Source organism: Phyllostomus discolor, chromosome 5 (genome assembly GCF_004126475.2).
Source record: "Phyllostomus discolor isolate MPI-MPIP mPhyDis1 chromosome 5, mPhyDis1.pri.v3, whole genome shotgun sequence".
Lineage (NCBI taxonomy): Eukaryota > Metazoa > Chordata > Mammalia > Chiroptera > Phyllostomidae > Phyllostomus > Phyllostomus discolor.
The window spans coordinates 7,171,557-7,198,760 of record NC_040907.2 but is presented as its reverse complement, the minus strand read 5'-3'; the positions used below and the strand labels follow the sequence as shown (position 1 = coordinate 7,198,760).

Sequence of the window (27,204 nt, the reverse complement as noted above, 5' to 3'; positions counted from 1 at the left end):
TCCCACCATGACTTGCGGTTGCTTTTGCAGCAAGAGGAGCCACCGCACCCTCCGCCCCAGCAGCCTGGGCCCGCTGCCAGCCAGCTGAGGAACAGAGCGGACACAGGCGAAGCACAGGGGTGGGAGCGGAGGGGGGGGGGGGGCCTGGGGACTGAAGGGCATCTGGGGCGGTGACCGGCCTCTGAGGGCGGGCCCTGAGGGGCGCTGAAAGTGCTTGGGGCAGCCTAGAATGTCCGGCCTGCCCAAACCTTCAGCTTCAGACGCGTTTAAAACCTGGGCTCTGGGCATTCGCCGAGTGGGCTGACCTCATACGGGTAACAGAACCTCCCTGAGTCTCAGTTTCCTCCTCTGTAAAGTGGGGGTAATTGTACTGTGTGCTCCACGGGACTGTGTGAGGACACAGTCAGTGTTGAGGCACAGGTGCAGGGCCTGGCATGGGGCATGGCCAGTGGGGCCCTGGCCGGCGTGGCCCAGTGGGCTGGAGCACGCTCCCGTACACCAAAGAGTCACCCGTTCGATTCTCAGTCTGGGTGCGTGCCTAGGTCGCTAGTTCAGCCCTCAGACGGAGGCACGTATGAAAAGCCACCGATCACTGTTTCTCGCCCCCTCTCTCTCCCTCCCCTCCCCTCTCTCTAAAATCAATGAGCATGTAAAACCCATCAGCACGTCCTGGGGGAGGTTTAAAAACAAGAGTAGCTGAGTTGCTCACACTGTGTGACCACAAAGCTCAGGGAAGGGAAAGGGGAAGAAGCGGAGGCTGCGGGGCCACACCTGAGGCATCCTCACTGCACCGAGTACAGGAAACAAATGGAAAGAGAGAGGACGTGGCACCCACTGGTGCTTGTGGCACCAGCGGGGCTGCAGCAGGGGTGGGGGGGTGGGGGGGGCGCCTGTAGGGCGCGCCTGCTCTCCGGGCCACCCCGCAGCAGCTGGCAGCTCCGCTGAGCGGAAGCCAGAAAAAGGAAGGAGTAGCATGTGCACCCCAGGGAATGAGAAACCGTTCCAAGTCCCAAACCAGGGTTCGCATCTGCCGAAATACTGCAGGGCAGCTCCGGACACGTGGTGCTGTGTGACCTCAGGCGAGTCACTTCCCCTCGCTGCCCCTCTTGGCTCATCAGCAAGATCAGGACATGAAATCAGTCCCTCAGCCCTGCCGAGTCCAAAGCCCTGTGGGAACCTCAGGCACCGGGCCGCCCGGGGCTGAGCTGTCCCCGGCACAGCGGTTCTCAGCCGGCAACGTCCCAGACGTTTTTGGTCATCACTCCTGGGAGGCAGTGCTAGTGGTGTCTAGTGGGGAGAGGACCGTGATACTGCTCAACAGCCTGTAAAGCACAGGACAGTCCCCAAAAACAGGATGATCAGGCCCCAAATATCAATGGTGCCACGGCTGGGAAACCATTTCCTGCCGCAGCAGGGCAGGAGGCGGTGGGGGGAGCTCCGGTTTCCTCACCCGTAACGGTGGGTAAAACCCTGCCATGCCTACCAGACACGGGAGTGCGGTGGCCACCGTGTGCCGGCTCGCCCCACACCCGTCCCCAAGCGCTCTCCCTTGTGCTCCTCCACCACAGAGGCTGGAAAAGCAAAGTGCCCCTTTCCTTGACTCCCTTGCAGCTAGGGGTGGTCACATGACACCATTCAGGCCAATGAGACAAAAGGAGACGCCCACCCAGGGCTGTTAGGAGAGTGTCTTATTTCTTGATAGAAGGCACTGTGGCTGCCCTGGCCATTCCCCACTCTTCTTCCCACCTCAAACCTGAGACCACAGGAAGTGGTGACCACCGTCTCATGACCTGACGCCACAAGCAAAGAAACAAAAAAACCAACACACTAAAAACGGCAGAGCCTGGGGTCCTCCTGGACTCTCCGAAGGATGCAACTGAACTGTTCCAGCAGCCAGCAACGCCTCACCCTCTTGGTATGTGAGAAAGATAGAGCCTTTCTGTTTTAAGCAACACTTAAGTTTTCGGTGACTTATAGCCAAGTGCCTTCCTGATGGGGAACGGATAAAATACCACGTCAGCGTTGTGTTTCTAGCAGAAGTCCCTCACAGGGCCGAGCCGAGGTGAGCTGCTTTGGATGAAGTGGGGGGACTCAGGGCCCAAGGCTCCGACTCAACCCCAGAGATGATCCCCAGGGCTTTCTGTGGAACACGGGGGTACCCTGGCACTCGGTTTGAAAACCACTGCTCTTTGAGGAAGTGCTCTGTAAGCACCACAGAGATGCAGAGAATTCCTGCCAGCCCAGCGAATGGCACAGCCCCTGAGCAGGCCTGTCTCCATTTAAAGGTGAGGAAACACCCCGGCTGGTGTGGCTCAGTGGACTGAGATCCAGCCTGCGAACCAAAGGGTCACGGGTTCAATTCCCAGTCAGGGCACATGCCTGGGGTGTAGTACGGGCCCCTAGTAGGGAGCACGCAAGAGGCAACCACACATTGATATTTCCCTCCCTCTCTTTCTCCTTCCTTCCCCTCTCTAAAAATAAGTGAATAAAATCTCTAAAAAATAAATAAAAGTAAAAGTGAGGAAACAGCCACAAGCCACTCCAGGTCTGCCTAAGGTGACACCACAGGCCCACGACCATACGCTTGCCACAGACACCACAAGTCCCCCACTCCTTGATGTGGCATTTCACACTCAGTCTCCTTTACTGGCCCATGGAGGGCAGCCTGACCCCCAAGGACAGACCCCGGGGGGCCTCTCCTCAGCCTCCCCGGGCTCTGCATAGCGCCCACCGCTGGACACCAGGAGGGAGAGCAGGGGAGGGGGACGGGGGAGGCAGAGGGGCACTCACCACCATGGCTTCTCCTTGCAGGCAGAAGGGCTTCTCTGCAAAGAGGAGAGAAAGGACAAGTCAGGGACAGCGACCTCCTCAGGCCACAGCGATCTAATGGGCCAGGTAACAGGGGCCCAAGTAGACCCAGCGGGAGTAGACCCAGCCGTGGGGGAGACAATTACCTACCCGACAAAGCACAGAGGTCCCCGCACCCAACTCCCCAGCTGGCTCAACATTACTCCACTCCCCTCCACCACCCCCTACCGCGTCCAAACCCCGCCTTTGCTCAGGCCACGCCCTCTGCTTAGCACGTCCTTCCTTTCCTGCACACACGCCCCCTCCAAATCTTACCCAGCTCAAATGCCCCCTGCTCCGGACAGCCTGGCTCCCCCAGGATTCCCAGACAAGGATCCTGGCCTCCCGCCCTCACCCCGCCCCCCGACAGCCCAAGGGTCCTGCCTTTCAGTAGATGAGTTAGTGGAGGAGCCCTCTGCCGCACCCCCTAAGCTCCTGCAGAGTCTACCGGCATCCAGCTCGGTCTGACTCCCTGGTGGCACCCCGGAGAAGCTTCCCGAACAGGTGGATAAAGGGAAAAAGGAATGGAATCTTACTTTTCTTCTGGGTCATGATGAGTAAGTTCACAGCCACCAGCACCAGCAGTCCCAAGGATGTCAGACCCACAATCAGTCCTAGGAGGGCAAGAGAAGCTCAAACAACAGCTGCAAAAAGCAAACTCAAGTACACCAGGCGCCCAGTTGTCACAGGGGAAGGGCAAGCCAAGCCAATCCAATCCCAAGGTCTCAAATTCAATGACCACAGCCACCACGAGGGCCCCCAGTCGGAGACTTCTGGCCTGCAGTCGTCCTAACCCCCGATGGGAAACCCACGAGGTGGCGTGGTCCAGTCCACACTGTCGTCACGGCCTAATGGGTTCATTATAACCAACAACTAAAGCCCTGGCTGGCGTAGCTCAGTGGATTGAGTGCGAGCTGCGAACCAAAGCATCGCAGGTTCGATTCCCAGTCAGGGCACATGGCTGGGTTGCAGGCCATGACCCCCAGCAACCACACATTGATGTTTCTCTCTCTCTCTCTTTCTCCCTCCTTTCCCTCTCTAAAAATAAATAAATAAAATCTTAAAAAAAAAAAAAAGAACCAACAACTAGGACACCATCTTGTCTTTGAGATAAAATGCTGATTCCCACCTCTCCCAACCCAGGGCTCTCAGTAACCGTGACAAGTAACTCAGGAATGAGTCTCACCGCCACGTACGTACACCCAAGGACAGAGCGCACCCAGCCCACAGAGGGCTCTCAGCACGTCTCTGAGAGGGGAGGGGGGGAAGCATGAAGGGCCCCCTCGTGACTTACCAATTGGAAGAGAGAGATTCCCTGTGGTGACCTCTCCCACTGGGGCAGTCAGGAGCGAGAAAGGGTCGGAGGGGCTTGGAACGGTGCGGGGCCCTGCAGTTGGCTCCGTGAGCTGGGGTTTCGTGGTGGGCCCCGGCTGGGGCACGAGGGCTGAGTGTGGCCCCACTGTCTTGGTGAGGGGCTCAGAAGCGCAGACCGCGTCCCTGTTTGCATTGCCGGGGATGGCTGTCGACTCACAGCTGGCGGGGGAGGGGACTTGGTCAGCGGCGACGGAGGACAGAATGGCTCAGGGCGGCCGGGCTCACCCGTGGGAGGCAGGTCGGGGGGCAAGGGTCCCCGCGGCCCAGCCGGGATGAGGGTGTGAGTACACTCCCTGTCCTCTTTTAAGACTGCCCCTTCCTGTCCTCACCCCCACCCCTCTCCCCATGCTGCCCACTCAGTCCCGACTCCCGGGGCAAGGCTCCCGTTCGCCGTGCTCTCTGTCCTGGGACCCACCCACCATTAGATGACCCCTCCTGGCACTGAACAGAGCTCGGGCAATGCCTCAGCCCATGGCCGTGCATAGGGGCTGCAGGTACCATGGCATAGCCACTTAGTGCTTGTACAGTATGTCCCTCTGTCGCCCAGGGACGGCCCCTCCCTGCCCCTCCAGAACCGAAGGACTCAGCCACTCACATCCGGTGGGGCTTGCAAGTATCTGTGGACGATGTCGTGTCAGAGAATGTCCCCGGGGCACAGGCAGTACACACCACGTTTGACATTGTCGTTCCTTCAGAGAAAAAGACATAGGAGCCTGTCACCAACTCAGCTGCACCGGAGACCTAGGGGAGGTCTGAGGAGCCCCTGGACCCCTGTCTATGACTCTCCCTCTGAAAACACACACATGCGCATGCACACACGCACACGCACACATGCACTCACACACTCGCTCACACAAGCACACACGCACACAGCTGGGGGATTGTCCTTTAACCGATTCTAGTGACTTCCTGGTCTCCCAGGTCACATGGGTTCATCTTCCTCTGGCACCACCTGATTTCCCAGTAGCTTAGGGCTTAATCTGATGCACCTCTGGGTCCCCAGCGCCTAACACACAGTGCATGCCTGCCTCACTGGGAGCGCTGGGGGAAAGAATAAATGGGGGACGGTGGACGGGCCGCCACCAACAATGTTCCCAGGCTCGGCTGACGAGTTGATGCCGGTGAAAGAGAGACCCGAGGGGGGCCCCAAGGCCCTGCGCCCCAGCCCCATACCTGGTCTGGACACGCCGAAGCCAGGGGGGCACTTTCTCAGTTCGGAGCACAGCCGACACCCCTGCTGAGTCGGCAGCATGCAGTAGCGGCCTGGCCTGCAGGAGCACACTCGGTCCTGCTCCCGGGTGCAGGCCTGTGTCTCCACCTGGTCTGGAGGAGCAAGCAGGCGGCCCAGGGTCATTCCCGCCTCCACAGGCCCCACCCACCGCCATGCTACCCTGCCCTCCCAGCCAGCCCACCACCCACAGAGAGCTCTGATCTCCAGCAGGCTGGTCAGCCCCCCCACCATGCCCCCTCAGCATGAGGCCAAAAGAACACTGGCCACAGAGTCCCAAGGCCTGCAGTCTCGGTCTGGCTGCACGGCATGAGCAAGACACAACTCCCTGAACTCTGAAACGGGCACGGTTCTCTCTCCCACCGCTGCTCCTGGCCCCCGGCCCCGCAGGACTATTGAAGAGGATTCAGTGAGACAGGAGGGAAATGCCACACATAAACTGTAAAGAATTGCACCCACGCAACCTCGTGCCCTGGGGCCCGGAAACATTGGGTCTGGGGGAATCCCAGCCAGCTTTCAGCAAGGGGCTGGGATGCCTGGTGCCCAGGGCGGGACGCCAGGGACCACCCCTCCCTCTGGGCCTACTCACCAGAGCTGCAACGGGAGCCACAGCTGAAGCACTCGGGGACCCGGTTCCAGATCTGAGTGTAGGTGCTGTCCTCGCAAGGGGTACACACCGTATCTGAGGTATCAGTGCAGAAGAACCGTGCTCGGTAGCCTGAGAAAGCAAGGGCCGGAGGTCTCAGTGGGGAGGGGCTTCTTCCCAGGCCCTGGGCTCACCCCGTTCCCCAGAAGCCCAGAGTTCTGCAGTCTAGCTGCAAAGGTTCTTTGACGGGGCTCCAACCCCTCCGTCGACTCATCTCCCACGCAGCAAGTACCACCTGTCCCTCCATCTCTGAACCTCCACGGCTCATAAAACATCTTCCCCTCTGCTCTTTCCAGGTGCCTAGAATTCTGCCACCGGAACTGCCTGTTATAGTCAATCACACTTTAGTGAGAATTGGTTTGCCATCTCCTTTCTTCTTTAGAGTTGGCTAAAATTCTCCACCTGGGAGTATAAACTAGAGAGAAAAAGGGAAGCAGGGAGGGAGTACAGTTTCCCAGCAAGGCCTGGAGAGAAGGCATGCCAGGCGACAGAAGAGCACCAAGGCAAACCTTTAAGGAGGTCCTCTTCCGAGCCCTGAGCCCTGTGCTGCCATAGTCCCTGCTGTGCTAATCTAGTAGCTTCTTACAAAGACCCTGCCAGTTCATAGAAGAAAGAAAAGTCACTTGCCCTGGAGTCTCTGAAAATGGCCGTGGGAGGCGACAGGCACTTATGTGCCTGCCCGTGTCTCAGGCCAATGGCCCAGAGCCCTCCAGTGACTTCCTGAATCCCGCAGAATAAAATCTAAACTCCTCACCACCGCCCCTGCTTACTTACTCTGAGCCACGCACTGGCCTCGCCGTTCCTCAAGCCCACCAGACAGGCTCCCGCCGCAGGGCCTTTGCACTTGCTGTGGCTCCTGCTCGGCACGCTGTCCCCGTACACCTGCAGGACTCCCTCCCTCCCCTCCTGCACGTCCCTGCCCCGGTGTCAGCTCAGCAGCTGGGCCTCCCCTGACCACTCTGTGAAGAGTAGCACGGCCTACTCCATCTGCCTCCGTCTGCATAGCCGGCCTTGTTCTCTTCATGGCACTTAATCTCTGATAGGGTCACACATCTACTTCCTCTGTTTATTTGTCTGTCCCTCTATTAAAATGCAAAATCCACAAAGGCAAGGATTTTGTCTGCCCAGCTCTCTCTTGTATTCCCGGCACGTAGAACAGTGCTGGACATGTAGCAGATGCTTTATCAGTACTACAGGGATGATGTATAAATGAATGAATAAATGGACGGCACGGGGCACTGGGCCACCCAGCTCTCCTGCAGGGGGTCAGGCCTCAGGTCCACCGTGTATGAAACAGGTAAACGTTCACTGATTCCGTCAACTATGTACTGAACACCCAGTATGTGACTGGCATGGTGCCGGGTGCTCAGGCTCAGCAGAGAGCAAGCCTGGTCCCTGTCCTGGAGGAACACACAGTGGGGGTGACAAAAGAGGAGCCAGGACGGCACAGGATGGAAAGAGGTGCTGCCATGGGGGACACCAGAGACCACTGGGAGCTCAAAGGAGGAAGTAGATCTGGCCAGGCAGTATAGGTAGGCTTCCTGGAGGAGGCGGGCACCTAAGCTGAGGTCTAACAGATAAGTAGGAGTTCGCCAGGGAACAGAGTTGGGGAGAGGGAACAGCGTGTGCAAAGGTAAGAGGGAGCATAGGCCGATTCATGGAACTAGAAGGGGTTCAGTAAGAATCAAGAGCCACGACCCTGCCCTCCCCCCAAAACCCTTATTCACACACTCCCTCCAAGGCACCGGCCCCCAGGAATGGAACCAGCCTGAGGTCAGGGGCCCAGGGCCCGTCCCTCACCAGGAGGACACATGCTGCAGCACATCTGGGAGTTCTTGTCAAAGTATTCTCCGTGCCGGCACGAGCTTCCGGGCTCCGGGACGTAGGGGGTGAGCGCATCCTGCAAGGCAGAAGGACAGGCGTCAGCTTGGCCACCCCTGGCGCCCAGATAGATCCCCGCCCTGTGCCCGCAAGTGCTCGGCTCTCTCCCTGCTGGGGCTCCACGGACCCCGGATGAAGAAGGACATGAGGACTTCTCCCTTCGGGTGGGGGTGCAGTGGAGGTAGAAGGGAGAGTCCCTGCCCCCTTCCTTCCTTCCTTCCTTCCTTCATGTAGCACAGTCCTGTCTGCAGGCAGAGACGCGGAGCCCGCCGGCCAGAGGGTGACGCTGGCTCCCAACACTGCCCGGGGCAGATGTAGAGCCCTGAGGGCTGCCTCGAAGGCAGTGGCCTCCCTCACAAGGACCCACAGTGCTCAGCACAATGTAGCCCTCCACCGAGGATGCCTCCCCTTCCTGCCTTCTTGCACCTGGGAATCACCCCTGTTTCCTTCCAACCAACTGCCACCTCCTCTGGGAAGCCCTCCCAGACTCCCCCGGGCTGACTCCGGCTCCTCTGGGTTCTCTCTGAACGCTGGACAGAGCTCCTTCAAACGGTCATCTCACTGTGCTGAAATAGGGTACCTACTTGTCCTCCCAACTGGCATGGGTGCATGTGCACGCGTGTGCACGCACACACTGCCTGTCTGCAACACACAGGGCAGAAACGAGGGCCTCATGGTCTCTAGACCCTCAGTTCCCACATGCAGCCCTCGGCAGGGCTGGCGCGCAGTCGATGAGTATTTGTGAGGACAGTGGGGACGACAGTTACCGTTTCTGGAGCACTGGCAGGGTGCTCTAAGTTGCTCTAAGAGCTCCAGGTGCTCCGGTCAGTGGGTGCCACCGCACCCACCCAGACCCCCTGTACCAGCCGGGCACCCACGCCCCCGGCTGCCATGAGCATTGCCTGAGAATGACCCCCAGCCTGCAAACGGGGGTCTGCATGCTCCGACCACCGCCCCATCTCGGTCCCCGTCTGGCACCTGGAATTGTGCCTGTGCAGCTGCACCCTTGGCTGCCTCCCACCCTGCACTGAGAACGAGCAAACAGGGGCACCCAGCGGCCTCTTCTGCTTGGCCTGGCAGGCCGTCCCAGGCCCATCCTGGCGTCCCAACACCCCCCCAAGGCCCGGGGTTTCTGGTGGCCCCCACATCAGTGGCTGCTCCCCCCCCGCCCCACGTTCCTGCCCGAGCTGCCTTCCTCACCTAGAACAGCCTCTTGCTGCATCTGACAAAACACCACTGGTCCCTTCTGATGGCAGCCTCCCCCCGCCCACGGAGCACCCTGAATAACCACTGGTACCCCGAATCCTGACCTTCCCCACTCAGGGCTCCTGGTGCACAGAGCCGTGTCCCCCTAAACGGGCATTCTTGGAGGCTGTGGGCGATACTGGGGTCCCCAGAGCTGGGCGTGCCGTAGGTGCTTAGGAGCCATCGTTCCAAGCAGCAGGCTCCCTGACAATGTCATTTCCCAGAGGGGTCCCACCCTGCAGCAGGGTCCTGCAGCCCAAACATGGCAGCACCTACCCTGCGGGCTGGCCTCTGAAGCCCTTCCCCCCCCCCCCCCCCGCCAGCCCAGGCCCAGACCCCAGGACGTCAGCTCTGGACTCTGGGGATGGGAGAGACCCAGGTGGCTGGCGGGGGAAGTGGGAACCATCCTGCATGACACAGAGTTTAGAAAGGTAACTGCCACCCCATCTGGACTGTGGACTCACGTGCCCATGGCTGCACACGTGCACACACACACACACGCCCTCCCTCCCAGCCCTTGCCCCTCCCCGTGGGGTCCTGGAGCGAGCAGGCTGCCAGGCACCTGAATGAAAGGGAAAGGACTTCCTCACAGCCGGGGGCGGGGCTCCCGGCCAGTGTCCAAAGCACCTGGGGGGCAGGGTGCCTGTCACTCATGCCGACTCCCACCCAACGGACTGGATGAAAGAAGCTCAAGGGCGGGCCCAGGAAGCTGTCCCGTTCAAAAGGAAAAGAAAAAGGAAACCTGCCCAGGTGATTCTGACGCGCCACAGCTGAACACGCCTGGTTATCTGGCGCCGCCAGAGAGCGTGAGGTGACCCGGGGAAGGGGCACAGGGAGGGGACCATGTGGTCAAAGGCAGGGCAGCCCCACGACCAGGGAAATCACACCTCTTCGGCTCCTGTCACACGCACTGTCTGTCTGTTGAGGAGGGCTGCCCCCCACGGCCCCCAGAATGGGCCTTCCCTGCTGTGTGTGGTGGCTTCCCCAAGGGCAGGGCTGGGCCTCAAAGTGTGGCTGCCTCCCCCTCGGAGAGCACGCACGAGGGCGAGGAGGGGCCCTGCGGGGGGGGGGGTGTGTGACACAGATCTCAGGGAGCTTGCATCTGCAGAGCACCCGCAGTAACTAGGGGAGCCCCTCATTCATGTGGTGGCTGCCGGCACGCAGCCCAGGGGGGCCTGCCCGGCTGGAGGAGGATTTCCTGTCAGGCCCACAGGGCCTGATGGGAAAGGGCCCTGCCTTGGCCAAGGCGGGGTGGGGGGGGGGGAATGGGGGAAGGGGGCCCTCTCTCTCTCCAGCCACAGGCCGAGGGTTCCCAGCCAAAGGCATGCAGCCGGACCCTGCAGCACCCAGACCTCTGCCCAGCGGCCTCTCCACAGCCTCCCTCAGAGCCCTTTCCTGTCTGAATTTTGCTCTGGGGCCCTTCCCCACACTTCCTCCTCTGCTCTGTGCAATGGGGGTCAGCCCTCCCTTGAGCAACAGCTAGGCCTGCTTATCCTCTTGGACAGAAAAAGAAAAAACAAAAACGCGTCCCTGTCATGGCTAAAGAATGAGGAACAGAAAGCCCCTCGCCGAGCGGGACAAAAGGTCACCCCCTCCACTCGCAGGGCTCCCCACAACACAGGCGAACTGCAGCCTGGGGAGCCAGGCCTCCCGGCACCGGAGGGCCACCCGGGTCTGGGGTCCCCAGGACGTGACGAGCAGCTTCTGGGAAGCGCAGGGCTATGGAAGCTTCCAGCTCCTGGGGCTGGCGTTGGGGAGGCCCGCAGCGGGGCCCCACCCACCCTCGGGGGAGTGCTGACTGACATTTTAGAAAGAGGAACTACATTGGAGAGTCACTGATTCGCTCAGCATGTTTAGCAAACCCCAACTTTTCAAAATGCCGAGTCCCAGGAGAAACTTGGAAATCACTGGTGGGCATTACCCACCCTTGTAACTGGGCCTTCTGTGACCCAGCAGGGTGGGGGATTGGAGAAGAAGGATGATGGATAGGGAGGGAGGGAGGGAGATGCACGATACATGAAAGGAAGGAAGGGGACAAGGAAGGAAGGAGGAAGAGGGAGGGAGGGCCATCTGACATCCAATTTGGGAGGCAGGTCTGATTGAGCCCATTTCACGGATGAGGAAATGGAGGTAGGAAGAAGCGAAGCCACCTCCTTGTCCCCCAAAGGCTCCGGGCCACTGCAGCGGTGGTGGCAGGCTGCTGGAGGCCGGGGCGCAATGAGGCCATCAGGGCCCACCCTCACCGGCCCAGGCCCCAGAGCGGCCTCACATCAGGCCGTGCCAGCCCCATCCCCCCACCTCTATGTGGGCCTCGGGCCTCATCCTCCTAGGTCGGGAGGTACCTGCGCTAAGTGACGGCCCTTCAGGGAGGGAGAAAAAACACTGGGATATTTGTTGAGCACCTACTATGTGCCAGGCAAGGTCGCAGGCACTACACAGACTCTCACTTCTGCCCCCGCCCAAGAAGCAGGTGGGCGTGTGCCCATTTCAGGGCTCAGAGAGGTTTGATCGCTAGTCTGAGTTTATCCAGGAAAGAGGAGGTGGAGCCGGGACATGACTCGCACGCTGCTCTCACGGCAGGAAATCTCTGGTCCCCTCCTCGGGACGGCGGCAGGAGCCAGCTCCTGGGATCCGCCCTCCACCCCTGGTCGCTGAGTCACGGCACCAGCGCCAGCCCCCGCCGTCTCCTTCTGTGCCAAGCAGGGGCTGAGGCTCTGGCTCACGTGGACACACGTGCTCCTTCTCTCACCCACGCTCACACCCACACTCACGCCCACGCACACACCCCCACGCACACCCACCCAATGCAGGAAACCCGCCTCTGTCTCAGGCCAAGGGCCTCTGACCTCAGCTCTGTCCTGGGTTCCCAGGCACCTAAGGCCCAGCTCTTCCCAGAATGGCCTGTGTCACTGTGCTCCTATGCGGGGCCGTCCTCCGGCCCGCAGCTCCGTGGCAGGCAGGAGCAGGGCAGCCCCGGCTCAAAGGTCTGTGAGCGGGGCCGGCTGGCCCAGCAGACGGCCCGTGGCTGTGCCAAGTGCCAGAAAGACTTGTGGGAGCCAGAAGCGGGGGCAGGACCGAGGCACAGCCGCTCGGGCTGGCAGGAATCGGAGACATCTCAGAAAGAGTCAGGGGCCAAGGTGGCCACGTTCATTCATTCACTCCTCAAACACACTGAGCCCCGGCTGTTCCAGGAGCTGGGCACACGGCACCAAGCACGCCCACGCCCCTGTCCGGAGAAGCTGAGCCCTGGTGGGGGGAGCCTCAGACACACGCGGTAGAAAGACGAGAGGTGGCGGCAGCAGCCCGGGAGAAAGGAAAAGCAAGGTGGGGCCAGGGGCCAGGGGCAAAGGTGTTTGGGGGGCCTCCAGGCACAGCCAGGAGGCCAGGGCAGTGGGGCCAAAGTGGGCGAGGGTGAGGGCTGGGACGAGGGCGCCGGGACACGAGGGGCAGCAGCGCCTTCTCCTGGGAGCTGGCTCCGAGCCAGGCACCACACACCTCACTGGTGTCCTCCTCCCAGCACTGGGACGCCGGTGCTATTATTGTCTCCAAGCCACAGATGAGAAAACTGAGCCTCAAAGGGGCCTCCTCACCTCCGGCCCCGTTTCCTCCCCAGCATCAAGCTGACGCCTGTGTCTCCCCCACCCCAGGAGGCTGGGTCTCCACCCCCAGGCCCACCCCAAAGACCCTCCCTCCCTTCCTCCGGCACTCCCTCTACTGTGGGCAGTCACTGCATTCTCCGTGCCTCAGTTTCCTCATCTGCAAAATGGCAGCAGGGACCTGGTTGATGCTCGATTCGAGGCCCTTTCCAGCTGTGGCTTCTTAAAGACGGGTACCGAAAAGCTCAGCCCCTCCTGAGACCACAGAAGTGCTGGGTGGGAGGCCGGCCCGCCCACGTGAGAGGTGGAAAAACTGAATGAGCTGGTAGGAGGGGCTGGGGCCGGAGGCAAGGCTGAAGGTGGGTGCAGGGTGCAGCTTCCGTGCCCCAGCCTCTGCCCCTGGTCCCCTCTCCCAGGGTGAGGGCCGCCTGAGCAGGTGGCCCCTGGGAGCCTGCCAGGGTCACGAACACTTGGCATCCCCGGAGCAGCAGAGGGCCCGGTGCCTGTGCTGGTTCTGGGGGCCGTGGGGGTGTCACTCTGAGCCTCAACACAGTTGCCTGTAACAGGGTGACATAATGCCCTGCCCTGTCCCCTGCTGGAGTTGTGGCAGCAGCCAAGGCAGGGGATCTTAGCTTAGGTCCCTCCTCTTCTCCCAGACTCCTGGGGACCCACACGGGAGAGCACGTGCAAAGGCCCGGGGCTGCACACTTGTGTCACATGGAACCTCAGAACTGGGCTGCACCTGCCCCCGTGTTAGCTGAGGACAGGCTGGGCAAGGACTGAGCAAGTGACCCAGTTCTAGCGAGGTGCTAGCTGGCTCGTGTGGCCCGAGAAAAGGAACGAGGGTAGGGGGGCTGACCTGTGACCCTTACAGTGGCCCCAGGCAACTCCTCCAGAAGTCTGAAGTTAGAAGGCCATGACAGGCCAGCTGCCGTGACAGTGGGGTGGGGACCTCACTGGGACAGAGGGAGGGGGACATTCCCACGGGCCAGACGTGGGCTTTCTAGGGTACTGGCCTCAGGTTGTCTCGGAGGGGCTTTACTCAAGAGGAACACCTGAGGAGGAGTATTAGGACCCCAAAATAAAGAGTCTGGATGAGTAACCAAAATCCAGGGGTTGGGGGGTCCATGAAGTGGCCAAAGGACACAGCGTCCAGGGCAAGGGACAGTAGTGTGGCTGTGAGTCCCTGAAAGAAAATGAGCCTGAGCAGCAGAGCTGCAGCCCGACGAGACCAACCCGGTGAGCCTGCAAGACTTTGCCCGCTGGCCGCTTGCGCCCTGCCTTCCCCGCCTCCCCCTACTCTCACCCGGGGGGACTGGCACCCACAGCCAGCAGCTGGGGCTGGGGGAGGAGACTGCCGGTTCAGGGGGGGCGCCCTCAGCCAGTGAGGGGCACAGCGGGGCGGCCATGCAGGTCTCCGACCCCAGAGTCCGCATCAGCTCTCTCTGGGCCGTTGGGCAACCTTGTCCCCGCCAGCCGACTTCCTCAGCTCAGACCCAGACCCTGCACGCACGCCAAGGTGGGGGCCCCAGTCCCTTCCCCTATTTATAAATAGACAGTGGGAGAGAGGAAGACCAAGGAGGACAGGCATGGGGAAGGAAGAAGTGGCCGCCACTTCTGTCCTCTAGAAGCACTTAAACAGCTACGGTGCCCTCTGCTTTCCCTGCCACCGTCTATGGGGTCTTCACGGCTTTTTGGTTTCCCGGAGCCTCCCCTTCAACGTCAGTAGCCTTGGGAAGAAGGCGTCACACTCCGTGCCTCCCTGGAGCACCCGGGCAGGGATCCAGCCAAGAGCAGGAGGGAGGCTAGGTGGGAAGGGGGCCACAGGGGGAAGCTTTGGCTCCAGGCCGTCTCGCAAGTGTATCCTTTTCACAGAGCCAGAAAGACTGATGCAAACTGTTCAGACCCCCGAGAAGCACCTACTGTGTGCAGACACGCTGCCGGGCACACTCACATGCATTCTCTCCTTTTACTCCCACACCAACTCAGCGCGCCCAGGGTTGGCCCGTTCTAGAGATGCGCGAAAGGTTCCGGACATTCGGCACTGACCCCAGGTCCGAGGCCACGTGGCCAGCAAGTGGCAGGCAGGAGCCGCACCTGCCTCCGCATCCTCGGACAACTGTACACCCCGTGATCGTTTCGCAGATGGGGGGCCCAGAGGCAGGAGTGACTCCCCGAGGACACACAGCGGGAGCGCGGTTCAGTGACTCTCCCAGGCTGACGGGTCTCCAGGGTCCCAGGCGCAGACACCAAGGCTGTGGGAAGGGCAGCGGCATCTGCACCCACAGGGACCCAGGGACCCCTGCACAAGTGGAAACTGTCTTCGAGCAATATAGAAACCGCCTCGTTTGCATGGCAGGCCCCTGGGGCCCCTGCGTGCAGTGAGAAGCAGCAGAGCCCGTTGGACCTCCACGTCAGGGGGTTTGCGGGAGCCCCGTGGGCCGTGGGGTGCAGCCACATCAGGCCAGGCCGGCACAAGCCACCACGCCAGGCCCGGGCTGGAGAGGCTCGTCCTCCGTCATGGAGAGGAGCAGCGTCTGCGTCAGGAAGGACCAACCACATCACAGGTGGCGGCTCAGGGGTGACACATCCCTGAAGCCTATGGTGTCCCTTTAGAAGTGAGCCGGGGGCAGACAGGAAGCCCGGGCTGGTATCCGGTTCTCGGGGGGGCCAGGCCTTGTGCTTCGTGGGGGACCACGAGACGCCAGGACGTGGTGCCTGCCCCCGAGGAGCCCTCAGCCTCACTGCAGAGAGCACCCCAACTCTTCCCACACTCCCCCCACCCCGGCCTGTCAGCAGCCCCTCCTCGATCTCCCCGTGGCAGCCCCTCCACCCTTGGCTTCTCTCGCCAGCCCAGCCTCCGCACTCTTGGTCCCCAGCCTTTGCAGATGGACCTGAGGCCACCTTCCCACATCCAGGGCTGGCCCTGATTAAAAGCTTCCTGTGGCCCCACTGCCCTCGGGCCCAAGGTCATGGTCCTCAGCGCCCGGCCCTGCCAGCATCCCCCTCCGCCTCTCATCCAGAGCGGCGTCCAGCTCCCCCCACGAACCCCTGCTCTTCCCTCTGCCCCAACCCCTTGCGGGGCTGACACTTCGGCTTCTTTCAAAAGTCCTGTCCACCGTCACCTCCAGGAAACCTTCTCTGACCTCCCAGATGGGTCAGAGGTCCCTCCTGGGGGCTCCAGCGACAACCCGGGTCTATCTCTGCCCAGTCCAGACCGCTTTTTGGTTAATTGCGCCCCTGTGTCTCCCCCTCAGGGCAAGGACCACAACAGCCCCTGCGTGTACCAGTGTGAACTCTCAGCCAGACACCCCGGGTGGAGTTCCGGCCCTGTCATTCACCAGCCTCAGGTCTGTCATCTATAAAACGGGGACAAAAACAGTGCCCACCACACAGGGCCGTTATGATTCACTGAGTCAACTTGGGTAAAGTACTCGGGGCCGTGCGGGCTGGCAGTCGGGGCTGAGCGTTGCTCGCAGGGTTTTTATTACTCATTCCTCTACGCCCAGCCCAGCCCGCGGCCCAGGGCAGGCACCTAATGGACGTGAAATCGTTGAACAGAAGCAAAAGTTTTCATCTCCATTGGGTGCAATGCGCTGGGGCTCGCCTGAGGACCACGGTGGCGGGAAATGGGCTAATCAAGCGGGGGGGGGGGGGGGTGCCCCAGTTGGAGGGGACTGAGCGGCGGCTTTCAGAGAAGTGCCCACATGGCCACAGCGACCACCACTACGTGTGGTTAGTGGCTTAGGAACAGAGCCCTGGCCCTGGCCGGTGTGGCTCTGCGGACTGAGTGCCAGCCTGCGCACCGAAAGGTCGCCGGTTCAATTCCCTGTCAGCGCACGTGCCTGGGTTGCAGGACGGGTCCCCCCCATTTGGGGGACTGCAAGAGGCAACCAATCGATGTTTCTCTCGCACGTTGATGTTTCTCTCCCTGTCTTTCTCCCTCCCTTCTCCTCTCTCTGAAAATAAGCAAATAACATCTTACACGGAGAAAAAGAACAGAGCTCAGGAGCCTGACCACCTCGGGCGGGCGTCTGCCGCTGGTGGGCTGGGTGTCTGAGTTAATGTCCTCACCTCTGGGCCTCAGCTGCCTCTCCCGTGAAATGGGGACAGTGGGCGCACCCCACCCCGGTGGTTGTGAGGATGAAAGGCGCCGGCTGCATGCGATGCACCAGCCCCTTGCCCGGCACCCACGAAGCACCCCCCGGAGGTCGGTCCTAGCCCTCAGCTCTTTGCACTCTCCTAGTGTCTCCGAGCCCCAGTGGGCAGGGACAGAGAGGGGGTGCTTCTGTCCCCACCTGACCACTGAGGAAAACCCAAGCTCAAACAGCAGTTCGGACTTCACCCCAAGGTGCTCTGCCAGCAGAGTCAGACAGGTCGCCAGGGACCCCGCTCCTCTGCGGGGGTGAGTGCATCACATCTCACGCCAGAGGCAACCAGGCTAGCCCTGCCTAGTCTCGCACCCACCCAGCAGCGGCCGGAGTGACCAAGGCCAGGGTCCCCCGATGGCTGACCAGAGCGCCAGGAACACACAAGGCTGAACGGGTCAGAATCGGGCCCCTTGGCTCAGGCTGGGGCACGGGGACAAGGACGCCAGAGGGGCCTGGCTGCAGGGTGGGGTGGAGAGGGACACTTCCTCTGCCCCCCGAGGGCCTCTGTCCCCACCCGAGGTCCAGCCCAAAGTCCTCCTCCCCGCTGAAGCCTTGGTCCTCCCTTCCTATTCTGTGGCTACGCCCTGGGTCCACAGCTCTTGCCTAAACTATTGCAACGGTCTGTCTGTGCCACTGAGGCCAGAGTGAACTTCCGAATATGCTGTTTCGGTCACTCCCTTGCTCAAACATGACCAGTGCTTCCCCTTTGCCTCCACCCCCGAGAGGAGGTGAGCGTGGTGGCCGACAGCATGGACTCGGGGCAGGGGCGGGGGGATGCCTGGCTTCGAATCCAGGCGCCCCCTCACTGGCAGGCAGCATCAGATAAGGGCTTTTTTTTTGTTTGGGGGGGTTTGTGTGTATTTTTAAATAAATGAGGTTAATAAAACTCTGCCTTTTCATCTGTAGGGTGGACGTGATAACAACAGTCCATGCCTCTTGGGGCTGTTACGAGGATTCATGGGGTAACACAGGTCCCGTGCGTAGTTAAGCACTCGAAACAGTTTTTAAATGTAACTGGTATCACGGCTTCCATCACCCGGCCCCACACGGCTCCCAGCCTCACGTGCCACCGCTGCCCGAACAAGCCTCTCGCTCCAGCTCGGATGGAGCAGCCGGGGTCGCCTGCTACTCCTGCCGCGGTGCCTTCCTCCTGGCGTCCACGCATCCTGCCCTGCCCGCCCGCAGGGCTCGGCCTTCGGCAGCGCCCCAGTGGGGCCACTGCAGGAAGAGGGCTGGAAGGAGGGCGGGTTGGGTGGCAGAGTCGGAAAGGAGACGGGGAGAGAGGGGGGCAGGGACCAGGGAGCCAGGCCAGGAAGAGAGTGGAACCATGGACACGAAGAGGGGGAGGCTGGCAGGATGTGGGGGGGGTCGGGACACGAGGTGGGGGAGGGGCCTGATGTTGCTGGGAGGACAGAGCAGCAAAGAGCGGGGGGGGGGGGGGGGGGGGGGGGGGGCTGGTGGCTCCAGAGAACCAGGAGACGGGAGCAGCAGGCGACGACGGGGTGACCAGGGACGGGTGGGCCTGGAGCCCCGGTGAGTGGCAGAGGGAAGTGGGGCCATGGGTCAGCAGGAGGAAGGACCTGGGGGTGCCGGATGCAGACGGGAGTCCTGCTAACTGAGGCGAGGTGCGGGGAGCCCTTCCCCGGAGACTCCCCGTCAGGTCCAGACCTGGGCCCTCTGCGCAGCGGCCATGGAGAGGCCAGGGCTGCACTCCGCCCTCCGCCAGAGCCGCCAGCTCTCCTCGCTGCCACCCCCAGCACGACGCTCAGGCCCAAATCGAGGTGGACGAGGTCCTTGCTGACCTATTTCCAGCCAGGGCGTCGGAGGTTCAGAGAGAAGAGCGGCCAAGCCCACCCCCCGCCAGGCGCTATAGGCCAAGCCAAGGTGGGGCCTCAGCCCCTCCCCCCCGGCTCCCAGCCCCCCCCCATGTCTCCCCCGACCAACATTCGAGAAGACCTCCCACGGACGGACGGGCAGGAAGACGCCGCCGTGCCCGCCTGCCCCCGAGGGCCTTCCCGCTCGCCCTCGCCCTCGCCCTGGGGCCCACTCAGTTCCCTGAAGCCGCGGCCACAGCAGCTGTGCCCACTGCAGGCCGAGCTCAGACTGAAACAGACCACCGTCCCGAAGGCAGAGCGAAGCAAACGAAACCCCCTGGGGATTTCTGCCCCTGCCCCGGCCCCGGCCAGAGCGGCGGAGTCAGCCCAGGTCCAGGCTGTGATGCCAGGACAGGACAGGCGGTTTGCTGGCCTCTGGAGGGCCCAGCGCCCCTGGAAGGGACTCACCCGTGGCCTTGCACGTCACCCACACTGCCGATCCTCCCCCACACACATGCCCGCTTGCGTCTGCTGTCAGAAGCCAGAGGGCGGCTGGCCTGCCTGGGGCCCGGGAAGCAGGCTCTGCGTCCCCCGACCCGCTCCGCCTGACGCTGGACGCTGGGTGCGAGCGAGTGGCTAACGGGCCTTCTCATTTTAGTGGTGGCCCAGCCGTCTGGCGGTCACACGCCCCCACAGGTGACACCCGAGACGGAGCCCGCTCCACCGCCACCTTTTCCTCTGCTGAGACCACACGGAGGCTCAGAGAGGTAGGGCCGTGGGTGTCAGTGAACGGGAGAGCAGGGCAGAGACGAGACCTGAGCCGGACCCCGGGGCCCCCTGGACAGCAGCCCCCGTCCCCACTGGACGCCTCCCAGCATTCACTGCTCACACTCAGGGCAGAAGGAACGCTGTTCTTCCAGACCCCCCGTCAGTAAACAGACACTTCCTCCTCCGGGCCACGCACCCCAAACCACAGCGACGTCACTGGCACCTGTGACCTCACAGCACGCCGTGGCGGAAAATGACTGTGGGGCCCAGACACCTGAGCCCCGAGCTTCAGAGTCCCAGCCTGGCAGCCAGCAGCAGCTCAGCAGAAGGGGACAGATGCCCACAGCCCTGGGCTGGGAGGGGGGCTGGCAGGGCTCAGAGCAGGGGAGGGCCGTGTGCCCATCACTGGTGACAAAGGGTTTCTTTGAGGAAAAACCAGCCCCCCACACACACACTCCAGGCTTCCTCGAACCTGTGGGTTCCAGACTGCAGACCCCACGGTGGGTGTCCACGGTCTCAGGTCCCAAAGGGCCTGGCTGCTGCTGACCTTTAAAAGGTGCCAACTAGGGCACCTGAAGGGCAGGTGGACGGAAACCCAGGCCCCTGTCCTGCCTGAGGGTTCTGCATCCTGTCCTGGACGCAAGCTGACCAGCAGCCAGGATTTCCTGGTGCCACCGGGGCCTGAATCCAAGAAAGCATCCCAGAAGCCATCCAAGAAAGTCCAGCGGAAGCAGGTGGGGTTGAGGTCGGTGGGGAGAGAGAGGCTGGGAAGCACAGACATTCAGGTGGGGAGCGCCGGGCTCTCCTTCCTGGGAAAACTTGCAGACCCCTCACCGCCCCCCTAGTCCGGGGTCTTTCTCCAGCACATACCAGGAGGACAGACAGCACCCCCAGCCTTCAAGGGGAGTGTTGGGGTCAGGGCTGCCGGGATCGACAGACAGGGAGGGACACTTAAGGTCGCCCGGCAAGCCAGTGACGGCGCTGTGATGGGAGCCCTGGTCTCCTGACTCCTCGGAGCCCTGCCATCCTGGAAGTCACTTGGAGGCTGGGGGGTGGACAGCATGGCCTCAGCACGCCGCCACAGGGCTTCCCCTCCTCAGGGTCATGAGTAAACAGAGCCCTCGGGACCAGAGAGGTCAGGGACAGAAGAGGTTTCAGAGGGAGCCTGCAGGTGGCGGGAGAGCGGAGGCCTCCGGCAGCCCCTTCACACGGAGACACCTCGCTCCAGTGACAGATGGCACCTGTCACTCACTTAAAAGGAGTGGAGAAGGTCAGGGGGGTAGTGATTTCCTGGCCCAGCAGCCTTTGCCACACGCCCGGGTCCTAAGGCTGGGTGTCTGGGCAGGGGGCGTGAGAGGTCCGGCAAGGGGGCGTCTGGGCAGTAAGCGCAGCCAGGCAGCAGGGAAAACGTTCTCCGGGATGCTGGCCTGGAGCTCTGGGCAACTGGAGGCCTGCCACCCACCCCTCATGGCTTCGTGGCTCAGAGAGAGAACCAGGCTCCACAGGGGTCCCCGCCTCGGCCTGGGCCGCGCCCCAGGACCCAGCGTCAGGCCAGGGTGCAGAGCCACAGATGGTCACAGAGCCGCCGGTGGGCTGCACAACCGGCCGGTGCGGTGGGCATCATCCCCAGCTTACTGACAGGACCTCGGGGGCTCCCAGACATGCTCAGGTCGCCCGGCCTATGACAGCAAAGCGAGGGCTTGTGCTGAGCTCTGTCTGACCCTGACAGACAGAGGCCTTCTCCTAAGTCACCAATACTTCTTGCCTGTGGCTGGCAGAGCACCCAGAACCGGAGGCCACAGCATCTCCGCTCTGCTCCTGGGTCCCCGGAAACCATCTTCCTCTTCTAAGCCCGAGCTTCCCTCCCTCTCGCCTGCTTCTGGGCAAGTCACATGCCCCCCTGGGGCAGTGAGTCACTGCCAGTGGGTGGCCCCATCACAAGCCTGGGAAGGGGTGTGAGGGGGGGAGCACTTTGGGGGGAGCACCCCTAGCCTCTGCGCACTCACTACAGCAGGGAGACGAGCCCAGAAAACCAGCGCAGAGAGGGGGAGCCCAGCCCTGTCACCGCCGGCTGCTCACACGCTTGGGTCTCACCTGGAAAACGAGGTCGCTGTAAAGGTCAGATGACTATTTTTGGACACTTATTCAACATTCTTTGCGTACCTACCACACGCCAGGCAGTGTGCTAGGCCAGCGCTTCTCAACCAGGGGCGATCTTCCGCCAGAGGACATTTAGCAATGTCCAGACACACGTTCAATCGTCACCAGTAAAGGGGGCAGCACCCCTGGCCTCCAGTGGGTAGGGGCCAGGGGTGCTGTTAGGCAGCCTGTGACATGCAGGACGGCCCCTCCGCAACTACCCAGATGTCCAGAGTGCTGAGAACGAGAAACTCCGCGCTAGGCTACGACTCTGCGGCATGGACAGGTCCCTGCCCTCACTGTGCGTGCACCCTACGGGGAACACACAATAAACGGGGAAAAAATATAGTGGGTCGTGAGTGTTATTTAGCAAAACACAGCAGGTCAGGGAGCACGAGTACCTGGTGGGAGATTTTATAGGCAGGGTGGTCAGAGAAGGCGCCGAAGGAAGTGAGGGGATAAGAATGGGAGACGGTCGCGGGAGGAACACTCGAGGCAGAGGGAAGAGCCCGTGCAAAGGCCCTGAGGCAGGCGTGCGGAGGGCACGTGTGAGGAAGAGAAAAGCAGCCAGCATGGCATTAAACAGAACTAAGCTGATGTGTGGAGTTCAACATAATGCACGCATGTGCGTGTTCACACACATACATACACACAACCCCTTCCTTCCCCTTCACCCCTGCCACTGTCCTGGCTGCTCGTCCGGGAAGCACTGGATGGTCAAGGCCATGAACTGTCTCCCAGCCCTGGGAGGGACAGCAGTCCAGGAGCCGCTGGGCCAGGCCCCAGGACGAGAGCGAAGGCCGCCCTCAGGCAGCAGAATGCAGACACCTTATCTGCTCCCGCGCCTTTCACACCCACGTGGTCCTGCGAGGACGACCAGGTGGGAAGTAGGCTCAGTGACTTGGCCCAGGTGACAGGGCAGAGCCCAGGTCTGTGACCACTGACAGTGTGGCTCCTGGGAGGCTGGAGCTGGATCGTGGTCACTTCGGGGTCCCCAGCTCCCAGTACCCCCTCTGAAGCAGTGCCTGGCCACCGGGCAGCCTCCTCGTTAGCACAAAGGCTCTCCCCAAGGCTGTCAGGGAGGGGGCAAAGGGACACCCCGGGACAGCAGCCACCACGCATCACCCGTTTCCACTCCAATGGCCAGCACCCCCAGGTCAGCCTGGGAGTCCCCAACCTCCCCCTGAGCCCGAGCTGGATACTGAGGAGGCGAGTGGCAGCCCCTCCATTCAAGACGTCCAGGGGCAGGTTCCCCAGACCCAGCAGGTGGAGATGCCCCCGGCCCCGCTGAGCAACAACAAAAAGCCAGACGGCAGGGCCCTCTCCGTTCCCATCACAGGGCACCCAGCGCTCACCGATCCCACCAGGTGTACGGTGCGCACCTGTCCAGTGAATGCATGACGAAATGAATGAGGCATCCAGTCCACTCCAGCCAACAAACACAGCTTCAAAGGAAGCCAAAGCCCTGAGGACACGGAGAGTCTGCCGTCCCTGCGGCCAGCTCAGGTCACCTCGGGCTCTTTTTGTAACTCAGTCTAGTGATAGGCACTGAGGTTACTCAGTACCCGCTGCAAGCGAGGGACCCCGCTGAGGGCAGGAACAGGGATGCGGACTCGGGGGGTGGGGGGAGGCTGGGGCAAAGAAAGGGCTTTGGAATCAGGCCGACCTGCATTCACACCCCACTCACCCCCAGGCTCTGCCATCCTGGGAAATGTCACAGCCTCTCTGGGCCTGTCCCTGCATCTCTCAATGGGAACAGCACCATCCGCCTTTCAGGACATGCTGAGAGGGAGGTGCTGCTGAGATTCTGCAGGACATTCCTAGCACAGTGCCCGGCTCCTCCTGGGTGTTGGAGGCGGTACGAGTGGCAATAAAGAGGAGGACCGCACGGTCCCTGCCCCGAAGGAGCTTTCCGCTGGGCTGGCTAAGACACAGCCAGACCACAAAGCAGGACGAGCCTGCCCTCCAGAGGGGCACGGGCTCTGACAGGTCAAAGGGGAAATGATCAGATCCAAGGGGAGAACGGAGGCGGGCTGTCCTGCAGGGGTGGCGTTTGCAAAAGGCCCCGAAGGATGGGGCATGGGGTGTATGTACCTCCGGAAGAGCACAGCGTGGGCTACCTATGTTTCACGGGGCATGAGGTACAAACTCGGAGAGGTGGCAGCAAGAACGTGGATACCTCACTCCCTCTGGCCTGGGACACCCGAGGGAGCTTCTGCCCCAGCCGCTGGGAGCCACAAGGGGCTTCTCGGGCAGGGAGGAAGATGCCACAACTCGGGGAGGGTCACCCCAGCGACGCTAGCAGGGAGGGTCAGTGGGAAAGGGCTCCAGGGGCCAAGAGAGCAGCCAGGAGGCGGTAGAGGTAAGTAATCTCAGGAGGAGGGAACCCGAGACGCCTCGGGAGACGGTCAAGAGGGGAGGGAAGTGAGAGGCGCAAGGGAAACCCCTCCAACGACTCCAGCGCCCGGTGTCCCCCAGGCCACAGGGAAGACCTGTGCCTCCTTCCGCCCCCAGGGGCTCACACGCCTCGGGAGCAGGACGACGCCCCCTCCAGGCCCTGCGGTCAGGCCGGGGACCGCAGCCGTCAGCATCCATGCTCAGCTCTCAGAGCTGGGACTGTCCTGGCTGGAAGCCACTCAGGGCCAGCGCTGTTTGTTTCCAGGACAACCACCCTGGTGCCCACCGTGTGTGAGTGGACTCTGGTCCGACAGCCTCCATCCTCTGCTCTCAAGAACTGGACTCTTTGAACCAATGTCACCCCAATAAATCCAATAAATAAATAAATAAACAAACAAACAAACAAAAAGAACTGGATGTCAAAGATGTCTTTAGCCTTAGCCAGTGAGTCACCAAACATCAACACAGGAGCCAGTGCCACCGCCTTCTCCTTCCTTCCAGTCTGATGTCCAGACGGTTCCGCACATAACGCGGCCCATCAGGGGAGGATGGTGAGGAGGGATGAAGGCCCGCCCCCTCCCCAGCCATCCAGGGCGGGGGAAGGAAGAGGCGATCCTTGGAAGGAAAACTGCCCCCAAGCCTTTCCATGAAACACAAGGAGGTGTCTGAATCTCAGTTTCCCCTCTCTGTAAAACGGGGCCCCTCTCCCTTACCAGACCATGGACACAGCCAGAAGGGGCAGGCACGCACTTCTCCCACCTTGCTGGTGCGGCGCCAGCCGTGAGCATAATGCCCTGGAGGGTCTGCCCTCTCCGTGTTCCTGAAGCGCCGCAGGCGCCGCGTCTGCCTTGCTAACCACCCGGCAGCGCTCTTTCGATTCCGCCGCTCCCAGAGCTCAGGTCAGTCCAGGAGGACCTGAGGGCGCTTGTCTCCGCCCCAGGACACTAGAGTCCACAGAGAAGGCTCGGAAATGGCCGCTGGGCACGCCAGGTGGCCCCTGGGGAAGGGGTCTGGCCATGGGCGACAGCCAGCCCACAGTCCGACTGTGCCCTTATTAGGCGTTTACTGTACACCTGGCAGCCCTCGTATTTCTAAGAAAGGAAAACCATAGCCCCGGGCGGGGCGGGGGGAGTCATCCGAACAGGGTGCCCGGCATCCGCCGTGGGGGCAGCTCCCCTGCCCCCCGGGAAGGGAAGCTTGGCCGTGGCAGCCGCAGGGTAACGAAGCTGGGGTCTCTAAACGCCCTGTCCTGTATTGACGGAGGGACCCGGCTGCGCCCCCGGTGCCCCGGCCCCAGGCATATGTGCCAAACTGAGGTCTCCAGCGGGTCTCCGGCGCCGCGCAGACCGTGCCTGACCCAGAAAAACACGCAGCTCCTCGGTCACCCCGAGCCCCGCACCCCCGTCTCGGCGCTCCGGAAGCGCAGCCGCAGCCGGGGGCTCCCCGGGGTGGGCGCCAGCCCGGGTGGGCATGAAGGACGGGCGCTCCCCGTGGGCCGCGCGAGGCACCCACCTGGGCGGGCACGGCGTGGCCCGCGTCCCAGAGCGGCAGTCCGACGGCCAGCAGGACCCAAAGGGCGGCAGGAGCCATGAGGACCGTGCGGCGGCAGAGCGCGGGAGGGATCCGGCCGGCTCTGGCCCTTGCTACGTTTCGCCTTCCCTCCACTCCGCTGCGCTCCTGCGCCTCCAACTGAAAGCGAAAGACTGCGCGGCCGGGCAGAAGAAAGGCGGGGGACGGGACGGGGCGGGGCGGGGCGGGGGGGCGGGGCTAGAAGGCCCTCCTCCTCCTCCCCTCCCACTCGCCTAGTCCCCACTGCCCGCTGCCCAGCAGGCGTCCAGATCCGTACTCTCACCCCACGCAGGGCCGAGCCTGGCCCACCTCTGCCAACGCGGAGCTTCATCGCCGCCTCCGGGGTCAGCCACTCCCAGCCCTCGGTGACCCTTCGACCTCCCTCTAATGCCCGCTCCCGGAATGTCGTCCTCCTAGGGTCCCGGGGCGTTAGACCCTCACTGGGGACGGACTCCCACAAGGTTCGTGGCTGCCCCGAGGCTGTGTCTCTCGACCTGCCCTCAGACGACTTACGCCGCCCTCCACCGCAGGCTCCCCACGCGTGGGGGGCATTGCGCTAATTCGGAAAAACATCCCACCCAGCTGACACGAGCTTTAGGGGGACCACGGCGGCTCTGCATCATCCACTCATTTGGACTCTAGAGACGGACCACCTGGGTCTGAATCTCTGCACTAACTTCGTGGAGTTATTGTGAAGATTAAAAGATACACATGATACAGTGTCATATACCTCATATATGCAGGTATACTCACAAAGTATAGATGTTGTTCATTAATACTCTCTGTATAGGTGTTAGATGTTACTGCAATTATTCATGTTCTCATCTCTCCTTACATAGCCTTCACGCCCTTTCAGGGAGCCAGACCCTGCACTGCCCTCCTTCCTGAGTCCCCAGTCCAGGTGGCTGACCAGTGAAAAGACGTTGCGACAGAAGCCTTCCAGGGAGTAGTGGGGGCCCCCCGGGGGGGCTGACCCAGGCCACTAGGGCTGGCTTCCCTGGAGTTTTCAACATGACTGAGCACCCACCACACTAGTGCCACCCGCACCCCCTTCACTTCAAGTGCCATTTCTTTTTTTTTTTTTAACACTTTATTTTTAGAGAGAGGGGAAGGAAAGGAGAAAGAGAGGGAGAAAAATATCAATGTGTGGTTGCCTCTCGCACGCCCCCTACTGGGGACCTGGCCCGCAACCAAGGCATGTGCCCTGACTGGGAATCGAACTGGAGACCCTTTGGTTTGCAGGCCAGCACTCCAGCCACTGAGCCACACCAGCCAGAGCTCAAATGCCATTTCTGATGTCAAGGCCAGCCCTGTGTGACCAGAACATAGCCCCCCCCCAGCCCTGAGAGTCCCTGTCCCCAGCACACAGGACATTTCTGAGGGGTGGGGTGGGCAGAGTGGCAGGAGGTGACCCTGTTTCCTTGTTCCCTCACCCCAAGAGGGGCAGGGGCGCCTGCTCTGGGCCACCAGCTCCTGTGATGGAGACGGCAATGACGGTGCTTCTAGGCGCTGAGTGAGAAACTGGGAAGTGACGCTTGGCAGATGGAAA

The 27,204-nt window shown here is 61.9% G+C and overlaps 1 protein-coding gene across 1 annotated transcript in view; it reads right to left on the bottom strand.

Moving 5' to 3' along the window:
• TNFRSF1B (TNF receptor superfamily member 1B) overlaps window positions 1-25,796 on the bottom strand; it is a 33,934-nt gene extending 8,138 nt beyond the window's left edge. The window contains exons 1-8 of the mRNA XM_028513448.2: window positions 25,599-25,796; window positions 7,896-7,995; window positions 6,039-6,167; window positions 5,395-5,544; window positions 4,817-4,910; window positions 4,142-4,380; window positions 3,384-3,461; window positions 2,791-2,825 (exon numbers count right to left, since the gene is read on the bottom strand). Coding sequence (XP_028369249.1) covers window positions 2,791-2,825; window positions 3,384-3,461; window positions 4,142-4,380; window positions 4,817-4,910; window positions 5,395-5,544; window positions 6,039-6,167; window positions 7,896-7,995; window positions 25,599-25,676 — 903 coding nt within the window. The 5' untranslated portion in view covers window positions 25,677-25,796. The remainder of the gene's footprint in view (window positions 1-2,790; window positions 2,826-3,383; window positions 3,462-4,141; window positions 4,381-4,816; window positions 4,911-5,394; window positions 5,545-6,038; window positions 6,168-7,895; window positions 7,996-25,598) is intronic.
• Window positions 25,797-27,204: the final 1,408 nt, after the last annotated feature.